The following is a 23123-nucleotide window of genomic DNA, read 5'->3' as shown; positions in this document are numbered from 1 at the left end:
AGGGGTGACCGTGTTCAAAGTACACTGTGCACATCTTTGGAATTACCAAAATGAGATGCCCTCATACTATTGATACATACTCATTCAAAAATAGAATAAAAGTGAAATAACAAATTCTGGTTTTAAAAAGATATTATTTTTGTATTGTACTGGTAGATCTATTATAGCAAGAAGGTAATACCTCAAAATTCTTGGGAATATATATATATATATATATATGCATACACACATATATACACACATTTATATTTGATGTCTAGCCTTCATTATTGGATAATGAACCTTGAGCTACATTTCTTTAATTTGCCTGAACAAATTTGTATGCTATTTAAAGGACATTTATTTTGAAAGGGCAAGCATGTCTCAGGTTATTAAAGAGGACAAGGTCACATTTCCCTTAAGGGGAGTACAATAAAAATTGAATGTCTACTCACCTCATAAACGGATGACCATGACAGTCTCCGTAACTTCCTTGCTGTCAAATGTTACTGTTGTATAGTAACGTACACAATTGTGCATGTTTGACCAAATTCCCAGCTCTGAAAAGGGACCATAGATTATTTCTTTACATGGAAAAATAAAAGGTAGCAGTTTGAAGTAGCAGAATTTGAAGCCAACAACAAGTGGGAGTTACGGAAGAGGAAAACATCAGGAAAACTAGAAAGAAAATTCCATGGCTAGCAAATACTCCTAACTTCTAAAATAAAGGTGGATCTACAGAGACATCTACCAGGAAAGGGTCCAGGAGAGGGAAGACACAAAGACACATCTGCTGTTTTAGTCAGACTAGGAGTCTTCTTAACAAACTCTCAGCCAGTCTTACCTAACACAAGGAAAATCTAGAAGTTGTGATGAAATCGAAAACAGTCATGTGTATTGGTACACTTCCTGAGTGTACTGGTGCAATTCCTTGAGAAAAATAAAGTAATAAGTGATGGTGCTACATCGATGGGTGTAGACAGCAAAGAACTGCAAGTGTGGAGGTTGACTGCAGAAAAGCATCTGGGGAAATGGGAGCATCAGAAAAGCATCCTGGGAAATGGGAAGCACTGTCAGATATGGGAGCAGCTGGGAAAAGCAGCAGGCAGAAGCCAAGTGTGAGATGGAAGCAAAGACACGTAAAGAGGCAGACAACAGGGCCACCAGCTTTCGAGGGGAAAGGGTGGCTGATGAGATGGGGGGTGGCTCAAGGTAAAAAGGGAGCACAATTTTCAGGGACAGGGCTAACAGAGAAAATGAGTTTGAGGAGTGATGGTGGGCTCATTACAGAGGCAGCTGGAATCTCAGCTATCCCAGGGACACAGGCAGGAGGGTTTACAGTCCAAGGCTAGCCCCCAGACAACAAATGAAAAACACTGCCTGAAAAACAACTAAAGCAAAAAAAAAGAGCTGGGGCAGAGCTCCAGGGACAGATCACCTGCCTAGGAAGAGTGTGGCTCCAAGTTCAAACACCAGTCTCACCACCAAAGAAAAGTCACAAATGATTTAGAGAAGGATGGTGGTGGAGTGAAGAGGTGAGTGTTCCTGGAGAAAAAAAGGCTCATTACAGATATGCACCGTGCAATAAGGTACTAATAACCCCACTAGCCAGCTTGGAAGTTCCCAGTCTACATAAGAATGAACAGAAGTAGAATTATGAGAGAACGGACTGCATTTACTTACACAACTGCTGGATGAATAGTCCAATTTGGTCATCTGTGTGCTAGAGAGACAGAGCCTGGTAGCTGATCAGTTTCAGAACCTGGACACCTCCAACAAAGGACAACCAATGAGGACGCACTGGTCCATGGCTGAAGTCTTGCGAGATCCCTGGAGTGAAGGGTGTTGAGTCCAAGGGAAAAGGCTAAAGAAGCTGGGATCTCATGTCCAGGCAGGATGGTGGCAGGAACAGACATACCCACTCTGGGAAAGTGTCCTCTTTCTCCACTTGTATCTCATCCAGGTGTCGGGGAGTCAAGGAATGAACTTAGAATGGAGGAGCTGAGGAAGGGTCAGGATTTTAGGCAACAGGTGATAGTGCAAATGGACAGGGTCCAATGAGGGGGACAGACATGGGATGAGGGCAGTGATCAAGGCTCAGGGGGCTCAGGAGAGGTCAGGCAGGTGGGAGAGGTCAAGCTGATGAGTCTCACCAAGGTGAAAAGGGGTCAAGGAGACACCGAAGGACACAAGCATGTGGGTAGGATTTCAGGAGATGGAGAAGTCAGTAGGGCTCCCAGAGGTAGATGGAGGGGTATGGAAGGAGGTAGGGTCAAGAGGTTAAGATCCAGGTCAAGGATGGTGGATAGAAAGGGTGGGTAAGAAGTGGTCAGGGGGCAGGGACGTGAGATGGTGAGAATGGTCAGGAAGAGGAGCAAAGGGGTCAGGACAGGCAGTCGAGAGGTTGGAGGGGTATATGGAAGGGTCATGGAGATGTGGAAATATCAAGGGGTAGAAAAAGTTCAGGAGGTTCGGAAAGGGGGAAGTTGGGAGGGATCAGGCACATGGGAATAGGGGTGGTAGAGATGGAAAGATGGTGGGGAGGTGAGGGTCAGGCTGATGGGAATATGTGTATAAGGAAGTGGAGAGCCGGGCACCGGTGGCTCACGCCTGTAATCCTGTCTACTCAGGAGGCTGAAATCTGAGGATCCCGGTTTAAAGCTATCCCGGGTAGGAAAGTCTGTGAGACTCTTATCTCCAATAAACCACTCAGAAAACCAGAAGTGGTGTTGTGGCTCAAGTGGTAGAGCACTAGCCTTGAGCTGAAGAGCTGAGGGACAGCGCCCAGGCCCAGAGTTCAAGACCCACGACCGACAAAAAAAAAAAAAAGGAGGTGGAGAGAAATAGAAATGTGGGGGGGGGGGTCAGGAAGAAGGTGGTAGGGGAGATGGAGAAGTATGGTGGGGTCTAAGAGTTGGGAATGGGGTGGTAAGGATGTCAGGCTTAGGACCCCATTTCGGGGGTGGGGTGAGGATGATGGAGCAGGGTGGGGAAGTATGGAGATAAGATTAAGGGAAAGGTATGGGTGTTCAGGGATCGGGGTTCTGGAGATGGAAAGGGTTTTGGAGAGTTGTGCATGGTTAGAACACTGAGCATAGTGTGGTCAGGGAGGAAGGTGGTGGTATGGGGACAGAGTTGAGGATAGGAAAGGAAAAATGTTCACCTGGGTTTTAGTGGTTCACACCTGTCATCCTAGCTACTAAGAAGGCTGGGATCTGAGGAGAATCATGGTTCAAACCAGCCCGGGCAGGAAAGCCCCATGTCTCTAATTAACCACCAGAAAATGGGAAATGGTGCTGTGGTTCAAAGTAGTAGAGCACTCGCCTTGAGCTGAAGAGTTCAGGGACAGTGGCCAGGCCCTGAGATCAAGCCCCAGGACTGATGAAATAAAGGAGGGGGAGGGAAGAAAAATGTTCCAGAAGCAGATAGGACTCAAGGGGTATCAATCAGGTGATGGTCAGACAGGTCAGGAGACATGAGGACGGAAAAATCATGGAAGAGGAGAGGATTCAGAGAAACTGGTAGAGCTCAGGTGGGTACTCCTGGGTGAAGGAAGTGGCTATGGCTTTGGGGTTGCAGAGGATTCTGGGTAGAACACAGGAGTCAAGAGGGGACATCAGACAAGTGGGTAGGGGGAAATAATGTGGTCCAGGGAAAGCAGAGGGGTCAGGGAGACAGGAAAGCATCAGAGTAGGGGAGGGAGGAAGAATGTGGGAAGGTGTCATGAAGGTTCCGAGGGGCAGGGGTGTGAGATGTGGAAAAGACAGAGAGGTTGGGAATGCTATGAATATTGGAGCCGACAGAAGGTAACAATTATTTGCCAAGACACAGTTCTAGCAAAGCCAGGGTTTATTCTGTGAAGGGAGGCTACGAATGTAGCAACGCTCCTCGGTTGACAATAGGAGGCAGGAGACAGGCATGAGTAGGGTCACTGGGGAATCGGCTGCTGGCTGTTTCCTTTCTCTTGGGTCTTGTGGATGGCTTCTTTCATCTTTGGACCATGGTCTGAGTTACTCAGAGGCAGGAACAGAACATGTCGCCTACTTGGGACTTACTTCCTCATCCCTCCTGGCCATTGGCATTTTATTTCTGCCATGTCCCTAAAAGAGGGACTGTCCTCCATACTCCCCACCCCCTGACAGAGCAACAAAATTAGTCCTGGTTCCAGTGGGACGGAGGTCTCTTCTTCTTGGAACTGCTTCAAGCTGGGCAGGGACGTAGAGATGTCCCTACCTATTTGTTTGTTGTTCTGGCAGAGGGGACTGGGGTAGTCTGGGAGGCTATGGCAGGGCTAACCGGGCTCTAGAATAAGACTGGACAGAGCCTTGGTCCAGGTGGATGAGGGGCACCAGGAAATGGATGGCACTGCATGGAATCCATGCTGTAACATCCTTTGTAGTTGTGTGGCCTGGAAATGAGAGGAAAGTACAGTGAGAAAATGGAGGATGCACAGCCCAGTAAGGAAGAGTAAGAGGGCAATGCAAGGTCCTGAGGAAGAGGAGCCAGGAAACCCAAGGACAGGAGCTTTCCCATGAGAACTATCGTGGAGAGATGGTTGAGAGGCCAGGTAGGATAACGAGTGAGAGTTAGACTGCACCTTCCCAATCAGCCACCTCCCCCAAGTATTGCACAGGCTCCCCTGAAAACCCTCTTGTTCTGTAGGATCATGTCTGCTAGGGCATCGATGTGTGCCTGGATATGGGTGCCGGTTTGGGCTATGGTGTCTAGGGCACTGGTTACCTCTAGGGACAGGTGTTCATAGACCAAGGAAGAAGACACAATTGCCACACGTGTCCCTGTGCCCGATCTCCTTGCCAGGCATTGTATGAGCAGGGGAATCAGCTGGACAGCCCTCCTGTTTCTAAGAGGCTGGCAATGCCCAGACACTGGGAGGGCACAGGGTTTCTCCTGGTGCTACAGGAACAGCAGATGCTAGAGAGGCAAGGTGGGAATCCCTCACCAGATGCAGGGGAGAATACATACATAACATGGGCTTGAGCACCAGGCAGCTTGATAACAACTCAGCCTTAGTGACTTCAGGAAGGGCTGGCACCAGTGACTCCACTAAGAAGTCAGACAACTGCCTCTTATGTATAAGACTTCTTGTGCACATTGTCTGTCTCTAAACGGTGTCGTCTGAAGGTATCTTGGCCGGCCAGCCTGAGGTTGCCTTTCGTGTCATGACCCCCACACACTGGGATGAGATTTGTCCTAGTGGGTCTTTCCTCATTGCCAGGAAAACACGTCCTCCTTGCTCTGCTGTGATCCTCTGCCACAGAGGAAGGACACACTGGTCATGTGAGAACCTGCCAGGAAGACTTGTGTTCTGGCTAAATTTAAGCAGCAAAGAGCCTTAGAAGAACAGTCTCTTAGCCTGAGCTTACCTGGCGCACATCCTTGGGTCTAATTGTGTCTGCTTTATAGGTGATATCTGAGCAGGTCAAAAATGCGGTTCTGGTGGCTGTTGGTAGAAGCTGTACATTTGCAGAATGTCAGCAGACAACACTTACAGAGCTGTATAAGGACACTACAAACAAAGTTTCCACAAAAGGAGATGACTTGAAAGGAGAACTGTTTCCTAACAAGTACTTTCTAGAGGTGTCCACTGTAATTCTGACAATACACTCCAGAGAAGAATCACAACTGAAATGACAAACAGCTCAGACCAGCCACGATCACAATGCCAGAGAAAACCAAAACACGTTAGAAATTGGCAAACAGCCAGGTATTTTGTTGCAGTCAAATGAAACATCTGTAATTATGATCGGCAGAATTAGCTCAGAACCACCAAGTTATCCTCATTACAACAAGAGCTTCTACCAAACTGCAAAGCCTCTTATCACTATTTTAACAGGAATAACGCCAAAAAAAAGTAAAGCATGTGATTTAAGTGTTCTATGGAGCTCCCATTTTCCTGAAGTTTTACATAGTGTTGGTAAGGAGGATTAAAAGGAAAGAAGAGAGGAGGGAGCAATGAGGCAGGAACCCAAGAACATATCTTCTGACAAGGAGAAATCGCAGATCGGTACAGGATCCTCCAGACTACAGGGAGAACACTGTCCCCAAAGTCAACCTGGCCCACTACAAAGTCATCAAGGCCGGGGTGACCCTGAAAAGCTTGACAGAGGTAGAGCAGAATCCCTCCACCTACCCCACATCTGAAAGGAACATCAGGAACTATTTGGAGCACTCCAAGGTGACTTTGGTCACATTTGTGGATCAATAGAATTGAATCACGAGGATACTATTTCTCATCAAAGGAAATTGGAGTCCTTGAGACCATCTCCCCATACCCCGGTGGAAGTGTCTGGGACAGTGTCCCTGCAGCTCACATGTGCCTGGCGCTACTGCCCTGAGAAAGGCATAGGAAAATACAATGCTGAAACAAGACAGCATTTTGTTAGACACTGAGGCAATGCCAAGGTTAGTGACTTTGGCTTAGTAGTGAGTGTAGAGACAAGCAGAAACTAGACAAGGAACCATTGGCCGCCCCCAAATTACTCCAAGGCACAATGTGTGATGGGCCTGTGGCTGCTACCTGTGGCCTGTGGGCTATCTTATGTAACATGGTCACACAGGACCTTCTGTTTCTGGAGGCAGCTCTGGACAGCTGGAACAGCGGTTTGCAACATGGAAACTTTCAGATTCCATTTCTGCAGGAATTCAAACATCATTCATCAGTTACTAACCGAAGACACCAAGGAGAAGCCCGTGGGAGAGCCCAAGATGTATGGCACCCGTGGGTCCCACAAGAGGAGAAATAGTCACAGGCAATGCTGGGGATAGTGGCCGTGACATGGGGCATGCGTCATCCTGCACAAGAGACACGGACTCTCTGAAGAAAGAAAACTTAATTAGGTGATGGCACCGTGGCGCCTGGCGGAAGCCAGACACTGGGGTCACGGGAGAGCCTCTCGTGTCCAGGTCAGGCATCAGCTGGCTGACAGCGCACCTTTTGCAGCATCTCTTACTTCCAGGAAGGTGATGATGCCTTTCCCCACCTTTGATTTCTCAGATCAGGAGCCACCTGAGAATGAAAAGCAGTCAAGGCCAAAGAGTAGGAAAACAGCCACCATGAGGGCAAAACTTCAATGGAGTCTAAAGATGAGGACACCAGTTTCCAGCACACTCTCCTCTCTCTGTGTGGTCATCCACATTCCCCCCTGCGTCCCGGAGACAGCCCAGCCTGAGTACCAGCCAGAACATCCTGGCTGCTCTCCCTCAGGACCTGCTCAAAAACTCTATCTCCCCTGGGGTAGCTGCTGCTGGCGCCAAGCCCAGTCCCTGTGACATAAACCGTAGCCTGAAAACTAACAAGAAATGTGCTCACACAGTCATTCCCTCTGCATGGGAGCCCCACGCTGGGCACCAGAGCGCCACTCTGGGGCACTACAGGGAGTGGCTGAGTCTCCTACTCAAGACCAGACAGCAGCAAGCTCTCCCAATGCCATGACATCGTCTGAGGTCCTGTGTGTCATGACAAACGCCAGTCCTCAGGGCACAACCCAATTGTGTGAGCCAAGGTTTTGTTCATGACATGACTTGAAACCAGAAAACAGTGACCAGGATGATCAGTGTTATCACTTACTACTGCAGGAATGAAATTGCTACCTCTTCCAACAAAAGGAGGAGACAGAGCAAAAACAACCAAAAAGCAGGTAGGAATGTTGGGCCCGCTCTGCTTCTGCATTTGGTTTCATCTTTGCCACCACTAATGTCATTCCAAATGACACCTCATACTGGTAGCTATGTAGGTGAGTGTCAGAGTACAAAGTGGACATACATCTACACACTGTGGGACAATTACATCATTCTCCATAACACATCTATCATACCGGAAAGTCATTGATGTGTCGTGCAAACAGCTGAAGCTGAAGTGAATGTTAAGAAAACCTCCTCTGATTGAGAGGACATGAGGCCAAAACATGTTCCTCCAGACCGTTAGGGAGGGGGTTTACGGAAGTATCCTGAGGTCAAACTGACCTGCCACTAACTCACAAAGACCCAAGTTGTCGAGAAAATCATGTTAAAGTTAGAGCAGAATCCTTTAAACCAAGTGAAATAGACATAAAACTTTGGGATCCTTCAACCGCAATGATGCAAAGCATGGCCGCGTCTCCTCACATGGAAAATGCAATCATGGAGACCTTATGGACTTTGTCCTACAAGATGGCAGCCTGGGGTTGTTGCAGAACTGGGAGATGAAAGAGCAACGGATCGCTCCTGTCACCACCTCTGGGCCTTCCATCACTCACATGGTCAGGAACAGTACCCGAGACATTTTTGTGATCTTAGCTGCTATGAGAAGAGTTCTCTGATATTTCTGACCAACAGGGTCCTGGGTAAGCCAGCCCTTGAGTCCTGGTCATCAATCCCCTAGCATTTGCTACTTCCCCAGCAGACTTAAGGCTGCCCATGTTCTTCCCCTATACCCTCGCCAGGCAGCCGCTTGTGCATGCTGACCTGTGGCTAAGGGGGGAGGATGTGCAGGACCTCAGCAGGGCATGCCTCATCAGTGTTCAATCAGGGCAAGGATGCTGCCAATGGGAGCTGGAGAAGGAAGGACAAGGCAAAGGGAAAGACCTGGCCTCTCTCTCCCTACCTCCCTTCAGGATGAGTCTGGTCACAAGCACACTCTGATCATCCAGCCTCACACACACACTGCCCACTGTGGATGGCACCTAATGCCCGAGCTCCTTCACAGGGAGGCAAGAGAAGGACCGTAACTACCAGACACAAACATACACTGGCCAGGGTTCACATTTTAAAACACAGTTTAACAATTGTCAGGAGAGGCCGGCTCTTTTCATTGCCTACAGCACTTTAGGTTAATGACCAGAGTGAACAGTGGTACATTAGGACCTTCAAGCTCTCCTTGTTAAGGGTGGAAAAATGGACATAAGTCAGAAAGGGGCTGAAACTACTCATCATTCTGATTGGGAATATACCAGTGTCATCAACCAGACCTTTACCTGTTTCTTTTCCTTCCAGTTTCTCTTTACCCGGCATTGGTCTTGGTATTGATGCTGAGGATTTCTAGTGAAAGAAGTGAGGAGTCGACAGAAAAACTGGACACGGAATGAAAAGAGGAAAAGAGTCCCATCGTTAGAGGCTTCTCCACACCACCACCAGACAGGGTCAGCGTGGATAGGTGAATACCTGCCAACTAATCTAAATCTAGGTGTCAAATGCTGAGCAAAATGAGCTCCTTTCCTCTCAAGGGGCATTTGGAAAACCTGGGACCACCCAAATGTGATCAAGTTGCTTCATGCCATCAAAAGCATTGGCAACACATACCTCGTCCGGGGAATTGAAAGCCAAGGAGATCTGCCAGACCATAGCTTGTAGATGGTCACCTAGGGGCGGAGAAACCATGGGCTCGGTCCTGTGGAGCACACGTACCTTGACCTACTGCCTGGCCACAGGCAGAGGAGTGCAGAGATCTGAAGCCACTAAGCATCCTGGTGAACCCAAGAGGAGAGATCAGGCCAGAGACCTGGGCACTGAGTGCCAAGATCTGAGCTGAGCAGTATGGTGACATCTTGTCTGGCACAGCACACTGAGCCCCTTACGTTTTTGAGGGTAAAGCATGTAAGAGACCCATCCTTGATTTTCAGAACCAATAGGCCTAGCCTATAGACACGCTCACAGTCTCCTTCCTTTCTCCTGTAGGTGGCTTTTTGCGTAGAACAGCAGTCTCCAGCCAGCAGTGTAGACATTCCCTCTCACCTTTTTGCACAAGTTCAGCCATCATCTGGGAGTTATTCACTGTGGCTCTCAGGCAGAGGCCCACGTGATAGCATCGCTGCCTCAGCCACGGTGAGACACACCGCCAATGGGCACCCTTGGGAGGCTGTGGTCTTCACTTTCATCTTGGGTTCCTGTGCCTCACAAGGAAGCCAGATCCTCGGCTACTGAGAAAATCCAGTGAGCTGATAGTCATGCAGGTCGTGGGCCACACCAGACACCCACGTGAGGGAGAGACATCTGTGGGATACACACTATGACGCTCAAAGGGGCCCTCCCTCCTCTGTCTCCCCACTAAGAGGAATGCCAGTGATCGTGCTGGACACACCTTGGTGTTCTCATCCTCAGATCAACATCTGCCTGAAGATGACAAGCAGTCAAGGCAGAAGGGACACGATAGAGCCCACCTTGCTGGTGATAGGTCAGTGCCTCTCCAAGATGAGGATGGCAATTTCCAGCAAAGCCTCTTCATGTGGTCCTAAAGCTGCCAGCTGTGTTCCCTGCCATCCCCCTGTCCCCACCAGCTGTCCCCTGTGGCTGAGATGCCATGGGTGTGGGACCCGTCAACATGTTTGCCAGGGCAAAAAGCTCACACAACAACTCCTACCATACTAAATCCCAATGAGAGGACCCTTGCCCATCCCGCAGGCTGAATAAACCCTGGATGTAGTCAGAAAACTTGCGTGTGACCAGGCCACCCCACATTTGCACCCTCAGCCTTCCAGCATGGTGGAGTGATCAGCCTGTCCTCTCAATACTCATCCTTTGGAGCACAGTTCTACCTCAGATATTGCTTCATCGGGGCTCTGCCTCCTCCACGTGGGACCCAGCAAGCAGAGACTCCCAAATATATCACCAGGAGAAACATCCATATCCATGGCACAACCCAATGATGTGATCCATGTTTCTTCCTGGAACAAGACTCCTGATTGGAGTCTTGTCTAAGACTATATTGCTGCCTGCCCACAGGAAAGAACAATTCAGGAACAAACTGGTTCCAATGAAAGGGGCTGACAGCCAAGACTGATGACACAAACCAAGCCCAAGTCAGGTGGGCCTGCTCTGCTTCTGCACTTCGTTATCTCTGCCACCACTTTCATGTCATTTGAAAATGACACTCATAAGCCTATATGTATGAGTGCAATGTAATCGTCAGATATCTGTAGATACTGCAGGATAGTTAAGTAATTCTTATCACCTCAAAATACAAATCCTACTGAATCTCACTTAAAGAGAAAAAAAAACTTACAAAAAGCAGACCCCAGCAATACCTCCTAGAAATCAGAGACCATTATATATTCCATTGGCCTACCCACAACTTACAAAGACCCAGGTTGCCAAAGGTAGAGCGGAACCTGTCTCATGACACTGAAACTATGAAAAAGATTAATCCATGCTTGTGCAGTCACTCTCATTTCTATCATCCAAACCATGGCCAGGTTTGGTTCAAGTGGTAGAGCCCCAGCCATGAGCAAGAAAGCTGACCGTGCTATAGCACATGACCTTGTTTCAAGCCCCATGACCTTGTTTCAAGCCCCAGAACTCTTACACACACACACACACACACACACACAGGAAACTTTCCCTCATCATGGAAAACATAAATGGTGGAGACCGTATGTACTTTATTCTAGAAGACTTCTAAACAGAGGAAATGTTTCTTTCCTGCTGTAATTTCTGGCTTACCTATTGTCCCCATCATCACGAACACTATACTGAATGCTTCTGTGCTCTAAGCTGCCACTTCCAAAGTTCTCTAATGCTTCAGGACAACACCTGCCTGATGTGACATGGTGTTTTGAGCCTTGGTTACAAATTCTCTGGTCTTCACTATTTCAAACAGCAGACTGCAAGTCTCTGTTGCTGGCCCTTACCCTGCACCAAAGCATCCCTTGACTTATGGCAGATAGGAGTCCATCCAGGATGTTACAAGAGCCTGGCTCTTGTTGCCAAGCAAAGTGGTACACACAGATGCTGCTGTGGGTGGCTAATGAAGAAGCAAGGACAAGAAAAACCTGTCATGGAAAAGGCCAGTCCAATTTCTTCCTAAGTCCATTCTGGATAGATACCTTTGCATCTCCTCAGGGCTACATTGTAGTCACCATGTTTCACACACACACACACACACACACACACACACACACACACACACACACACACGACTGGGAATGCCATCAAGTCCCTGAACTGCATCACAGCAGTCAAGAGAAGGACCAAGAGGCCAGGTATCAGCGGCTCCCGCCTGTCATCCTAGCTACTCAGAAGGTTGAGATCTGAGGATTACTGTCCAAAGCCGGCCTGGGTAGGAAAGCCTGTGAGACTATTCTTTCCAATTAACCACCAAAAAGTCAGAAATAAATGGCAGAGTGCTAGCCCTGGGTAAAAAGAAAGCTCAAGGACAGTATGTAGGCCAGGAGTTCAAGCCCTAGGACTGGCACAAAAAAAAAAAGAAAAAGAAAAAAGAAAGAAAGAAAAAATAGAAGGACCAAACTGCAATCTTAAAAGACTTAGGATTGTCATAGTTAAAATTTTTTAAAAGCTGAGCACTGGTGGCTCACACTTCTAATCCTAGCTACTCAAGAGGCTGAGCTCTAAGGATCATGGTTCAAAGGCAGCCCAGGCAGGAAAGTCTATGAGACACTTATCTCCAATTAACTACCAGAAAACCAGAAGTGAAGGTATGGCTCAAAGTGGTAGAGCACTAGCCTTTAGCAAAAGAGCTCAGGGACAGCACTCAAAAAATAAATATTTAGCAATTAGTTATTCTAATTCCATACAGCAATTTAGTCCAGTAGTTATGCTTGATAGCATTATGTTAGGACCCTCAAGGTCTCCTTTTATGATGGCATATGACTGACTCCACTAAGTGCTGGAATGATGATTAGTTTTAATTGGGAGAGAAATAAAATAAACTTTCATTGAGAGGACAACAAAATGGTAAAAATGTTTCTTTCAATTTGTTCTTTCATTTGTGTTCATGGGCCCTTGGTGTTGGCTCTTTTGCTTTTTGGGTTTCTAGCAAAAGCAGCAAAGTAGCCACAAGGAAATAGGATCCAACACTGCTCCTGAGGAGGAAAAAAAAAAATCACAAATCCTCATAGGCTTTTCCAGAGCATTAGACTGAAACCAAAATACCTGCCATAAATTCATGAAGATGAGAGATGGCTGTGGACATCCTGCCGTTGTGGAACCCCCCCCCCAAATTGGGGGTCAGACACCCCCAGAGCACTGGGAAGGGCACTGAGCGCTTGAGCACCATCATCTAGACAGTTCACAGTGCGCCTGCTGCTTTCCTGAACACTCACAGGGTCTACACTGCAGCTCTGCACCTGCGCTTTCTGATTCTGCTCTTCCCTGAGCCTCACTTTTGTCCTCTCAGTGAGTCCACGTTGTTTCCTGATCTGGGTTCGTCCTCAGAGCATTCTCGGGGGAATTTAGGTGTGTTGACCTCTGCCTGCCATCATCGACATTGCTCGAATCCTCCAGATTAGAGCTTCGTGGGCATGTGTGCTGGCAGTCCCACACCACACTGTACCCAGGATGCCCATCCTGGTATCTAGCCTAAGTCCATGCTCCTGCAGCTCCTGGCTCGCCCCTTAAGACAGCTGGAGGAACTGGCTGACCTTGGTTGGCTACTGGAATAAAATTCAAAGTGGCTTAGATCACCAAATTGGGAGAGGATTAACAAAACTAAGGAGTATAGGTATACATGGTGGTATACGCCTGTGTTCTTAAAATAGTTGGAGGAGACAGGAAAATCACAAGTTGGAGGCCCTTCTGGGTACAGTAAGCATAAGCCTCTAACTGAAAATAAAAGTAGAAGCAGCGGGGTGCTGGAGGCTCACACCTGTAATCCTGCACTCAGGAGGCTAAAATCTGAGGATGACAGTTCAAAGTCAGCCCAGGAAGGAAAGTTGGTGAGATGCTTATCTTCCAATTAAGCACCAAGAAAGCTTGAAGTAGAGCTGTGGCAAGAGCTCAAATACAACACTCAGGCTCTGTGCCCTGAGTTCAAGCCCAGTACTGGCGCGCGCGCGCACACACACACACACAAAGTAAAAACAAAATTACCAGGGTATGGCAAAGGGGTAAATTGCTCCCCTAACAACTATGAGATCCTGAGTTCAATCCCTAGCTTTGAAAAAAAATCAGACAACTAAGAAATCTAATGGCAGATGGTGTCAGGCATGGATGTACCTGAGTGCTGGATGATGGCACCAGAAATTACCTCTCCTGACCTTGAGGCTCTGCTTACTGCCCTGTGTGCTGGGCTCTGCCTTTCAAGTGCTAATATGGCACTAACTGTCAGCAACTGCAAGACGCACCAACTGCCTCAGTAACTGCCACCCCAGGGTTCCAAGACAGTCCTGATTTATGGGACCTGACTGGGCTCATATCTAGACATTGGCCAATCAACTGGGAAAGGAAGATAGTCTCTGCTGATTGGCCAGGTGTCAGTCACATACCCTCCCTCTCCAGGTGTGCTGGACTCTTCCTCCTTCTTTCCTTGAGGAAAGAACCTTTGCCCCTGCCTTTTCTGTGCCTCCTTTCCAGGGATGTGCTTCTATGTCCACCGCCCCCCCCCACTCCCTACCTCAAGCCCCTCTATCTTATGTTTAGGAGAATTCATGGCAGACATTCTTTTTTGGGGGGGGGGGTGGTCTGATCGTGGGGCCTGAACTCTGGGCCTGGGCGCTGTCCCTCAGCTCTTCAGCTCAAGGCTAGCACTCTACCACTTGAGCCACAGCGCCACTTCCAGCTTTTTTTCTTTTTGCTTATGTGGTGCTGAGGAATCGAACCCATGCCTCATGCATGCAAGGCAAGCGCTCTACCACTGAGCCACCTTCCCAGCAGCCCCTCATGGTAGACATTCTTTTCTGAAGGTCATTCAAATCTGAAGTTCAGATTTGGGGCATGTTCCCAGCATCTAGGTGGATTTCCTGGTATGATGTTGCAGTCAGTTATTCAGACAACAAAATGTAATAGGAGCAGGCACCTAACTATGCTCACAACTGCAGTGACTTCAGTAACTACGCTTAACTGACCAGCATGCTTTCGGTTATACAGGATCAGAAAGACTTTTTTTTTCTCTTTCCTATCTCCCCTGATTCATCGTGTGAAGAACAGGAACCTCGAGTATCTTCACAGCTTCAGAAAGATCATCATGCTCCTCTACTTACCTTACTGAGAAGTTCCATCCAGAGGCAGAACTGGGCAGATTTAAGGAAGGGAATACCAAAGTTTGGACCATTTTTGTTTCAGTTCAGTGGGGGATTATTTTTTCCCACCCATGAAATTCTCTTCTTTCTATTCTTCTGAATGATTTTCCCTCAATACCTTTCCCCTTGTTTGGGGCTTCAAGTTCTAGCTGAAGATTTGTCACCTTTTAATTTCCTCCCCTACATTAAAAAAAATCCATGGTTCTGTTTCAGGGCTCAGAATTTTCCCAAATAGGCACAATGGTGTTAAACAATATTTATATAATCACACATGTCTTGAGGTAGGAGATATTTCATCTTTATTGCATTTTCCTAAAGAAATTGTGGCAGTGCTTTCTTTACAAACACAATTCACATGTATTCTTTCCAAAGAAATGTCCTGCTTAAAATGACATACAGATATATCCAGAAAAATTAACCAAGTACAGCTCACTGCTTACAAGCCAATTAGGAAGACATGTCAAATCAAAATTGATATTTACAAGAATTTGAGCTAATGCCACCTAGCTTGTAGATTAAGTTAAGCTTATAGCTTAAGTCTTATAGATATGGAAGCTGTTGGTATGAATGATATATAAGTCAAAATGTTTATGAATACATGAGATCACAAAACTATAGGAAACTATTTTGAAACTATAAATATCTCTAAATCATTTAAATAAAGATCAATAATAATTCCATGTCCAACCTATTCAAAATAATACAGTAAAATGTATATATATATTAATCCTATCTATTAAAACTCTATTTTCAAATTAAAACTATACATTTTTCAAAGTAACTCCTTTCCAGTCTGAGTTCCTACAGTCTAACTTCAGATAGCTTTTGACTCCACCATCAAAATTGGCACAAAAATCAGGACCTTCAATTTTGGAGAGACTAGAATCTTACAATCTAAAAGTGATGGGAAGAGAGATTCAGAAAGAATCCTGGTTTGTCATTGTCCCTCCAGGAGGTCCTAAATGTACCCTCACTTCCCAGGTGGGTTTGTGGCAGTTTTATGCAAGTATTTCTAATAGAGTCTGGGTTCTTCAGATTTTCTGTAAGAGAGCTCCTCTCTTCCTTCATCGGGGGTTGTGGTAAGTGTTGGTTAGACTTCCTGTTGAAAATGTACATGTCCTTAGGTCCTGCAATCTGGGAGGCAAAGACATAGGATGTCAGATGAAAATTTCCAGGCATGAAGATGATTGACACACTAAGTCAGTTCCACTTAAGAGTTTAAAACCCCTTAATGATCCAATTTCATCTCTAGCCTCATCATCCGTGTGTGTGTGTGTGTGTGTGTGTGTGTGTGTGTGTGTGTGTGTGTGTGTGTGTGTGTGTGTGTGTGTACACGTGCCAGCCAGTCCTGAGGTTTGGACTCAGGGCCTAGGCTCCGTCCCTGAGAATTTGTGCTCAGTGCTAGCACTCTACCATTTGACCACAGCTCCACTTTTGTTTCTTTGGTGGCTAATTGGAGATAAGGGTCTCACAGACTTTTCTGCCCAGGCTGGCTTTGAACTAAAATCCTCAGAGCTCAGCCTCTTGAGTAGCTACGATGACAGGCATGAGCCACCAGCACTCTGCTAGAACCTCCTATTCCTTAACCTGCACAGTTCTGACTCTCTTGATCATAACCTGAAGGGTAAAATTGGAATTTTTCAAGAGGAGAATTTGATCTAGCAATGGAAAGTGAAAGGGAGTAAGAAAGCAAAAGAATTCTGGCCATAAGCAATTTATTTGAAGGCAAATTAGTATGCAAAGAAGCCAATGGTTATTTTTCATTGCCAATATAGAGACTTCTGTTCAATGGCCTATTCTTAAAACTTTCATTTTGTGACAAATACATCCCCAAAGCTAGTATCCCACAAGGAACCAACAAATGAATTAAGAGAAACTAAAAGCACAAATTTGGGGGGGAGGGGAAGAAGTTATGGCTAGGGGATATTAACTGATAACAGAAATCAACATTATTTCAAAGCTATCATTTGGATCCAACTGCTTGGAGTTAAATGTACCCCCACCCCACCCCCGTGATCAATGGGTAATTCTGAGGCCAGGCTGCCCTTGAGTCACTCGGCATGTCTTTCAAGGCCATGTCCCTGTGGTTGTTATTTCTGTGGCTGGGCAATGATGAGGGGAGGGGCCAGCCTTGTGACATGGCTGGGCCATGTCAGTCTGATCCAATGGAATGGGATGAGAATGGCCAAGGAAGTGGATCCGTGGATTTCCTAATGAAAGGACAGATCCTTCCATCTATACCCCAGAAGATGCAGGCGTACCTGCCTTCAAGCTGAGGACCTTCATAGTCCAGAGAGTCCTAGGACAAGTGGTTGCGGTCTCGCCCCCACACCCAGAGATCTGGATCGTAACTTTGAATCTGGAAAGAAAAACAATTCCCTGAACAAGTGCTGCTCCTCACAAGGACCGCCTCCATTTCTCCAACCTCCAATTTTTTTTTCCTTCTAGTCCCCGCATCCCTCTTCTACCCATCCCTTCCCATCTCTCTTCCATTCAGCCTTTCCTCCTCCAGCTCCAGATCCCCACCTCCTCACACTCCTCTCGGGAAACCCGAACATTCCAGCCCATGGTCCGAATCCACTGGTAGCGCAATTTGTGGAACATGGGGCGTTCTGCATAGCTCTTTCCATAGAGGAAGTAGAAAATGTCTTGTTTGGGAGCCTGGTTGTCCTCCTCCATGTCATTGGCCAGATAGCTGGGGAGAGAAATCAGAGCAGGTGTCAGGGAGCACCTGTACCTAGTGTACCCTCATAGCCCATCCAGAGCTCAAGGGGCCCCTGAAGGCCCCCTCTCAGAATGATGGTGAAGACAAAACTAATCTGGAGAGTTCAAGGCTGGGATTTTCCATTCTTGTGCCACGTAGCTGACTTCAGACTTGCTCATCACCATCATGCTTACTCTCTTCCCTCATGTGCACCTATCTTTCTGCCAGACCCAAGGTACACAGGCTATCCCTGGTCTACTTGTCAATTTCTTTCTGCCCTACCAAATGGTCACTTGAGGGCTTGGTTTATGAGGTAAAATTGATTCAACCGAGATTTCTTAGATTTTTGTTTCCATGACCTTAGACTCTTGGCAAAGAGGAAGCTTTTCATAAGATTTTGTTGCTAGACATTGGTGGCTCATGCTTGTACTACTAGCTACTCAGGAGGCTGAGATCTGAGGATTGTGGTTTGGAAGTCAGCCCAGGCAAGAAAATCCATGGAGATACCTATCTTTAGTTAACCAGCAAAAAGCCAGAAGTGGAGCTGTGGCTCAAGTGGTAGAATGCTAGCCTTGAGCAAAAAAAAGCTCAGAGATAGTGCCCAGGCCCTGAGTTCAAGCCCCTGGACTGGCACAAAAAAAAAATTATTACATGAGTGCCACCACATGCCATACTGAATACCTCATTGACTGTAACAAAAACATGCAAAGGAAACAGATTTGAGCTGAGTGTTTCAAGGTTGGGGTGTCATTTGACAGGGTCCTGCCTTCAATGGTGTCAAATGGGATTGGGGAAGTGGGGGCAGAGGGAGGGGGCAAGAGACTTTAATCTCCCAAGTTCTATTATGATGGCAGAACTGGCGGATTCGTGAAGGGAGCAAAATGGTTTAGGCTATTTTTGATTTGGTTTGGTTGTTCCGATGTTGTCCTGGCTGGTGTCAAACGCCTGGGCTCAAATGTTTCTCCTGCCCTCAGCCTCACAACCACGTGGGCTAACCATGAGTCCCATGAGTCTGACTAATTTTTTTGTGTTGGAATTGACTTTAGGGATAGTGATTGTTTCTAGGTACATGTATAGGAAGACAGCAGCCCAGGAAACAAACTACACATAGAAGGAAGAGCAGGGGAAAGGTGTCATGCAAGAAAAAAAAAGGGGGGGGGGGAGAATATATCCAGACAGTAAGCAAGTTTGGTTGTAGAGATAGTACAGCTGGCTGAATTTGCACTGAGAAGCCCAGCCTTAGTCTGGAGAATAATTAGCAGTGCAGTTGCCAAGCAGCCTGGGTGCAGTTGGCCTGTGTTTGGAAGGATACTCTGGACACACACAAAACCCACTGATTTGGGGAGTGGCTGGCAAGAAGCATCAGCAGCAAGAATTTCACCATAGACCTGGGTTAGGCACCTGACTGAGAGGGCAAGGGAGGAAAATAGAGTGACAGTGAGATAGGTCCAGGAAGGATAGAAATGAGAGTCAGAAATGGCTGCACTCAGACCTGTTTGCTTGGAAGTCAGATCTGTGCCTTCCCTCTTCCACCCCTCTATGTTGCCTTTGGTTGTGTTCCAGTTATATGTTTGTGCATGTGTGTGTATACATGTGCACATATATGCGTGTGTGTTGAATTCCAGGCCACATACTCTTAGCTATTTTGCTCAAGGCTGACGCTCTACTACTTGAGCCACAACTCTACTTTCGGCTTTTTGATTAATTAGAGATAAGAATCTTTCAGATTTGTCTGTCTGAGGTTGGCTTCAAACCATGATTCTCAGCCTACTGAGGAGACAATTATAAACATGGACAACCAGCCCCTAGTTTTCATTTTTTTCTCTTGATATTACAGCTGTGGTTTTTTTTTTCATTAAGTAAAATCAGTATAACACATAACTTGAGGGTATGAGTGAGGTTGGGAAAAATGAGGGAGAACAGTGGAAGGTGTGACATTAAGATTCATTGTACTTATAAACTGATTTATTGAATTGAAAGCTCTTTGAACAACTACTTAAAGATAATTTTTTTAAATTGAAGAACACCAGACTTAACAAACACAGCGGTAGTACTCACTGGACATGGGAATGTGGAAAATGAACTATCCAACTTGTGGATGGGGATATGAGGGGAAAACCAGGAGAGCGTTAGAGAAAGAAATGTACTCATTAACTGGCTTATAAAACTATAACCCTCTAGCTGGGTGCTGGTGGCTCACACCTGTAATCCTAACTACTCAGGAGGCTGAGATCTGAGGATCACAGTTCAAAGCCAGCCCAGACAGGAAAAGTCCATGAGACTCTTATCTCCAATTAATCACCAGAAAACCAAAAGTGGTGCTGTGGCTCAAGTGGTAGAGTGCTCACCTTGAGCTGAAGAGCTCAGGGATAGCACCCAGGCTCAGAATTCAAGCCCCATAACCAACAACAACAAAAGAAAATCACACAAAAACACAAAACTATAACCCCTCTGTACATTGCCTTTATATTAATAATATAAAAACAATTTTTAAGGAACACCAGAGATAAAGCTATACTTTAATGCACAGAACAGAGGTGTTAAGTGGGTGAAATCTCACAGCCCATTTCTCCAATCCCTCACAGGAGACTGTAGGACAGGAGAAGACAAAATACTCACAGAGCCAAGAAGAAATGGATTCGCCGAAGCTGCCAGGCGAAGAGGCCACAACGGCTGAAATAAGCTATGACCATAGCCAGGAGGTACTGGTGGAGACAGAGGAAAACAGTAAAAGAGAGGTCACACCCCGGAGAGGAGGGAGTTGGGGACAGAGGAAAGGAAAGCTGAGGCAGGTGCACAGCTCTGAGCAGTGACCCCCAGTATGGATGACCTGCTTAGCGGGGAAGGAGAAGGGCTGGAAGGCTGGTGGCCAATCAGAGAAGTCAAGAGGAGGGATATCAGCCATGTCCCCTGATGACCAGCACTGGGAACACTTAGGTGGGGGAAGGACAGATGGCTCAGAAAGGAGGGAGAGGGGCAGAAACTTACAGGTGGCAACAGCCACAGATTCCCAAGGCAAGAGGGTAACCTGACCCCAAACAGAAGTAGGGGCCACCCATCCCCTTTATGACAAACTTCCAGGCCCCAAGGGAGAGACTGACAGGTCATCAGGGGCCAGGACTGTGCCGTGTCAGGAGGTGTCATGCAGGTACACAAGACTGTGGGTTAGAGGGGCTTCTCCCCAACATTGGCCCCACTCAGTGGACAGTCCCCTCACCTTGTCAGACACCCTCAGTTTCTTGTCCCAGGCCAGGAATCTTTTCACCACGGGATCCTCTGTGGACAGAGCACATGTGTGAGGGTAGGAAACAACAGGGCTGCTGTGGGAGCAGAGCGCAGGGAGGTCCTGCCTCTCTTTAGAGTGGCCACGTCCAAGGACAGATGCAGGGCAAGAGTTAGAGAAGAAGGTTCTCCATGCAAGGGACAGTGGTCTCTCTGAGCCACCTTGATTTGCTACAGAGGGAGAGTAGAACATCCAGGTACCAGTCAAGTATGGGCTGGATTCAGGTCTTAGATTCAACAGAGGCCCCTTGTTGCACCTTAAGGCACCACTGCAGAAGCTGAAACGTAGTTCATGCAATGATACCCTTTGATGTCACATTAGGATGTGAATGTGGCTCTGTTAGTCACTTGGGTCAGCAACGTCAGCAAGATCTATGCTTTAAGCTGAGCACTGGTGGCTCAGGCCTACCATCCTAGCTACTCAGGAGACTGAGATCTGAGGATTGCAATTCAAAGCCAGCCCCGGCAGGAATATCTGTGAGACTCTTATCTCCAACAAACTGTCCCTCTCCACCCCCCTCCAAAAAAAAGTCAGAAATGAAGCTGTGGTTCAAGTGGTTAAGCACTAGTCTTGAAGGGAGAAAACAAAACAAAACAAAACAAAACACCTCATGGTCAGTGTCTAGACCCTAGGACCAGCACAAAAACAAAAACAAAAACCAGAAAAAAGAAAAGAAGTGCCAAGTTTCAGAGGGGAGAGTGCAGACTAAGTTGTTTTGGGGGTGGGATGTAACCTTTGTCAGGACTAGTGTGGACATTGTCATCTATTTGTCCCTGGGGGTGGTGTCTGTGTGCCCCAGGGATGAGAGCAGTCAAGGGTTCCCCCGTGATCTTCTGTCCTCCCACCCCAGACCGCACACCCTGGAGGCACTGGTAGTAGAGGATGCCATGGCTGTCTGGCAGGGGGATTGTTCCTACCGAGCAGCCTGGCGAACACCTCGTGATGCACAGGGAGCACGAGTGAGCGGCGCCGCCTCTTGAATCTCATCTTCAGTCCACACAGTTTCTCCACAGACCACTCGGGCTTGGTAGCCATTTCCTTCTCCTGTACCATCTCTTCATCTGGCTCTTCCTCAGATTCAGAATCTGATGACCAGTCCCTCTTTCTCTTCACACTGGAGCGCTGAAGCGAGGGCCTGGGGTTCATCCATGGGGCTGAGTAAAGAAATCCTGCTCCCATGTAATACCGGTGGGTTAACACTTTTCAACCACCTAAGCCTTGCCCCAGTGCCCCCCAAAAGTCCCCAAACTCAACTCCCAACCCACTGTTCTCTCTGTCCCCATGATGATCTATGTCAACCCCCCTCCCCCCAGTTCACCTAGTCATTGTCCCCTCTCCTTTCTGAAAACTCTTCCTCATTATAGTACTTCTTCCACTAAAGGTGTCAACCCTCCCCTTTCTCTGCCCTTCATATCATCTTTGTTTTGGGTGAGGGGGTCAAGTAGTGGGGCTTGAACTCAGGGCTCTGTCCATGAGCTTTTCTGCTCAAGGCTAGAGCTCAACCACTTTGAGCTACAGCTTCACTTCTGGTTTTCTGGTGGTTAACTGAAGCACCTTATGGCCTTTCCTTCCCTGGGCTGGTTTTGAATCATGATCCTCAGATCTCAGCCTCCTGAGTAGCTAGGATTTCAGGTGTGAGTCAAAAGCTCCAGCTCTTCATCTCATCTCTTAACTCTTACTTGCTCTGAAAGTTCTCTCTCTCTTTTTTTTGTCAGTTGTAGAGCTTGAGCTCAGAGCCTAGGTGCTGTCCCTGAGCATTTCTACTCAAGGCTAGCACTCTACCACTTTGAGCCCATGGCTTCACTTCCAGTTTTCTGGTGGTTCATTGGAGATAAGTCTCATGGACTTTCTTGCCTGGGTTGGCTTCAAACCATGATCTTCAGATCTCAGCCTTCTAAATAGCTAGGATTACATTAGCCATCAGCACCCCACTACTCTGAAGGTTTTCTATCCACATGGACAACCTTGTCCCATCTCTAGTCCTCCCTTCCTCCAGTCCCTGGTATCCTGGGTTCCTCCTTCCTTTTTGTGTACCCCTTCCTCAGTACTAGTCACCCTCTTAAATCTCTTCTCATCCCAGACCCTCACCTGATGGCCCTGGAACATCTTCTTCCACCACTATATCAGAAGAGTAGCCTGAGGGCTGGGGACTCTGGGCCTCACTTGTAGAAGATGGTTGGAAAGCGGCCAT

At 47.2% G+C, this 23123-nt stretch overlaps 1 protein-coding gene across 1 annotated transcript; it reads right to left on the bottom strand.

Annotated features, from left to right (window-relative positions):
• Positions 1 to 17244: 17244 nt before the first annotated feature.
• LOC122113680 (speedy protein E4-like) lies at positions 17245 to 23123 on the bottom strand. The gene is made up of 6 exons (XM_042686743.1): positions 23021 to 23123; positions 21850 to 22086; positions 20867 to 20925; positions 20269 to 20354; positions 17472 to 17640; positions 17245 to 17304 (listed from the first exon to the last, which is right to left on the bottom strand). The coding sequence occupies exons 1-6, from the start codon at positions 23121 to 23123 to the stop codon at positions 17245 to 17247; spliced, it is 714 nt and encodes a 237-aa protein (XP_042542677.1).

This window comes from Dipodomys spectabilis, unplaced genomic scaffold, assembly GCF_019054845.1.
Source record: "Dipodomys spectabilis isolate Male_0828 unplaced genomic scaffold, ASM1905484v1 ptg000098l, whole genome shotgun sequence".
Lineage (NCBI taxonomy): Eukaryota > Metazoa > Chordata > Mammalia > Rodentia > Heteromyidae > Dipodomys > Dipodomys spectabilis.
The sequence above is the reverse complement of the archived record's forward strand: the minus strand, read 5'-3'. Positions and strand labels throughout refer to the sequence as shown.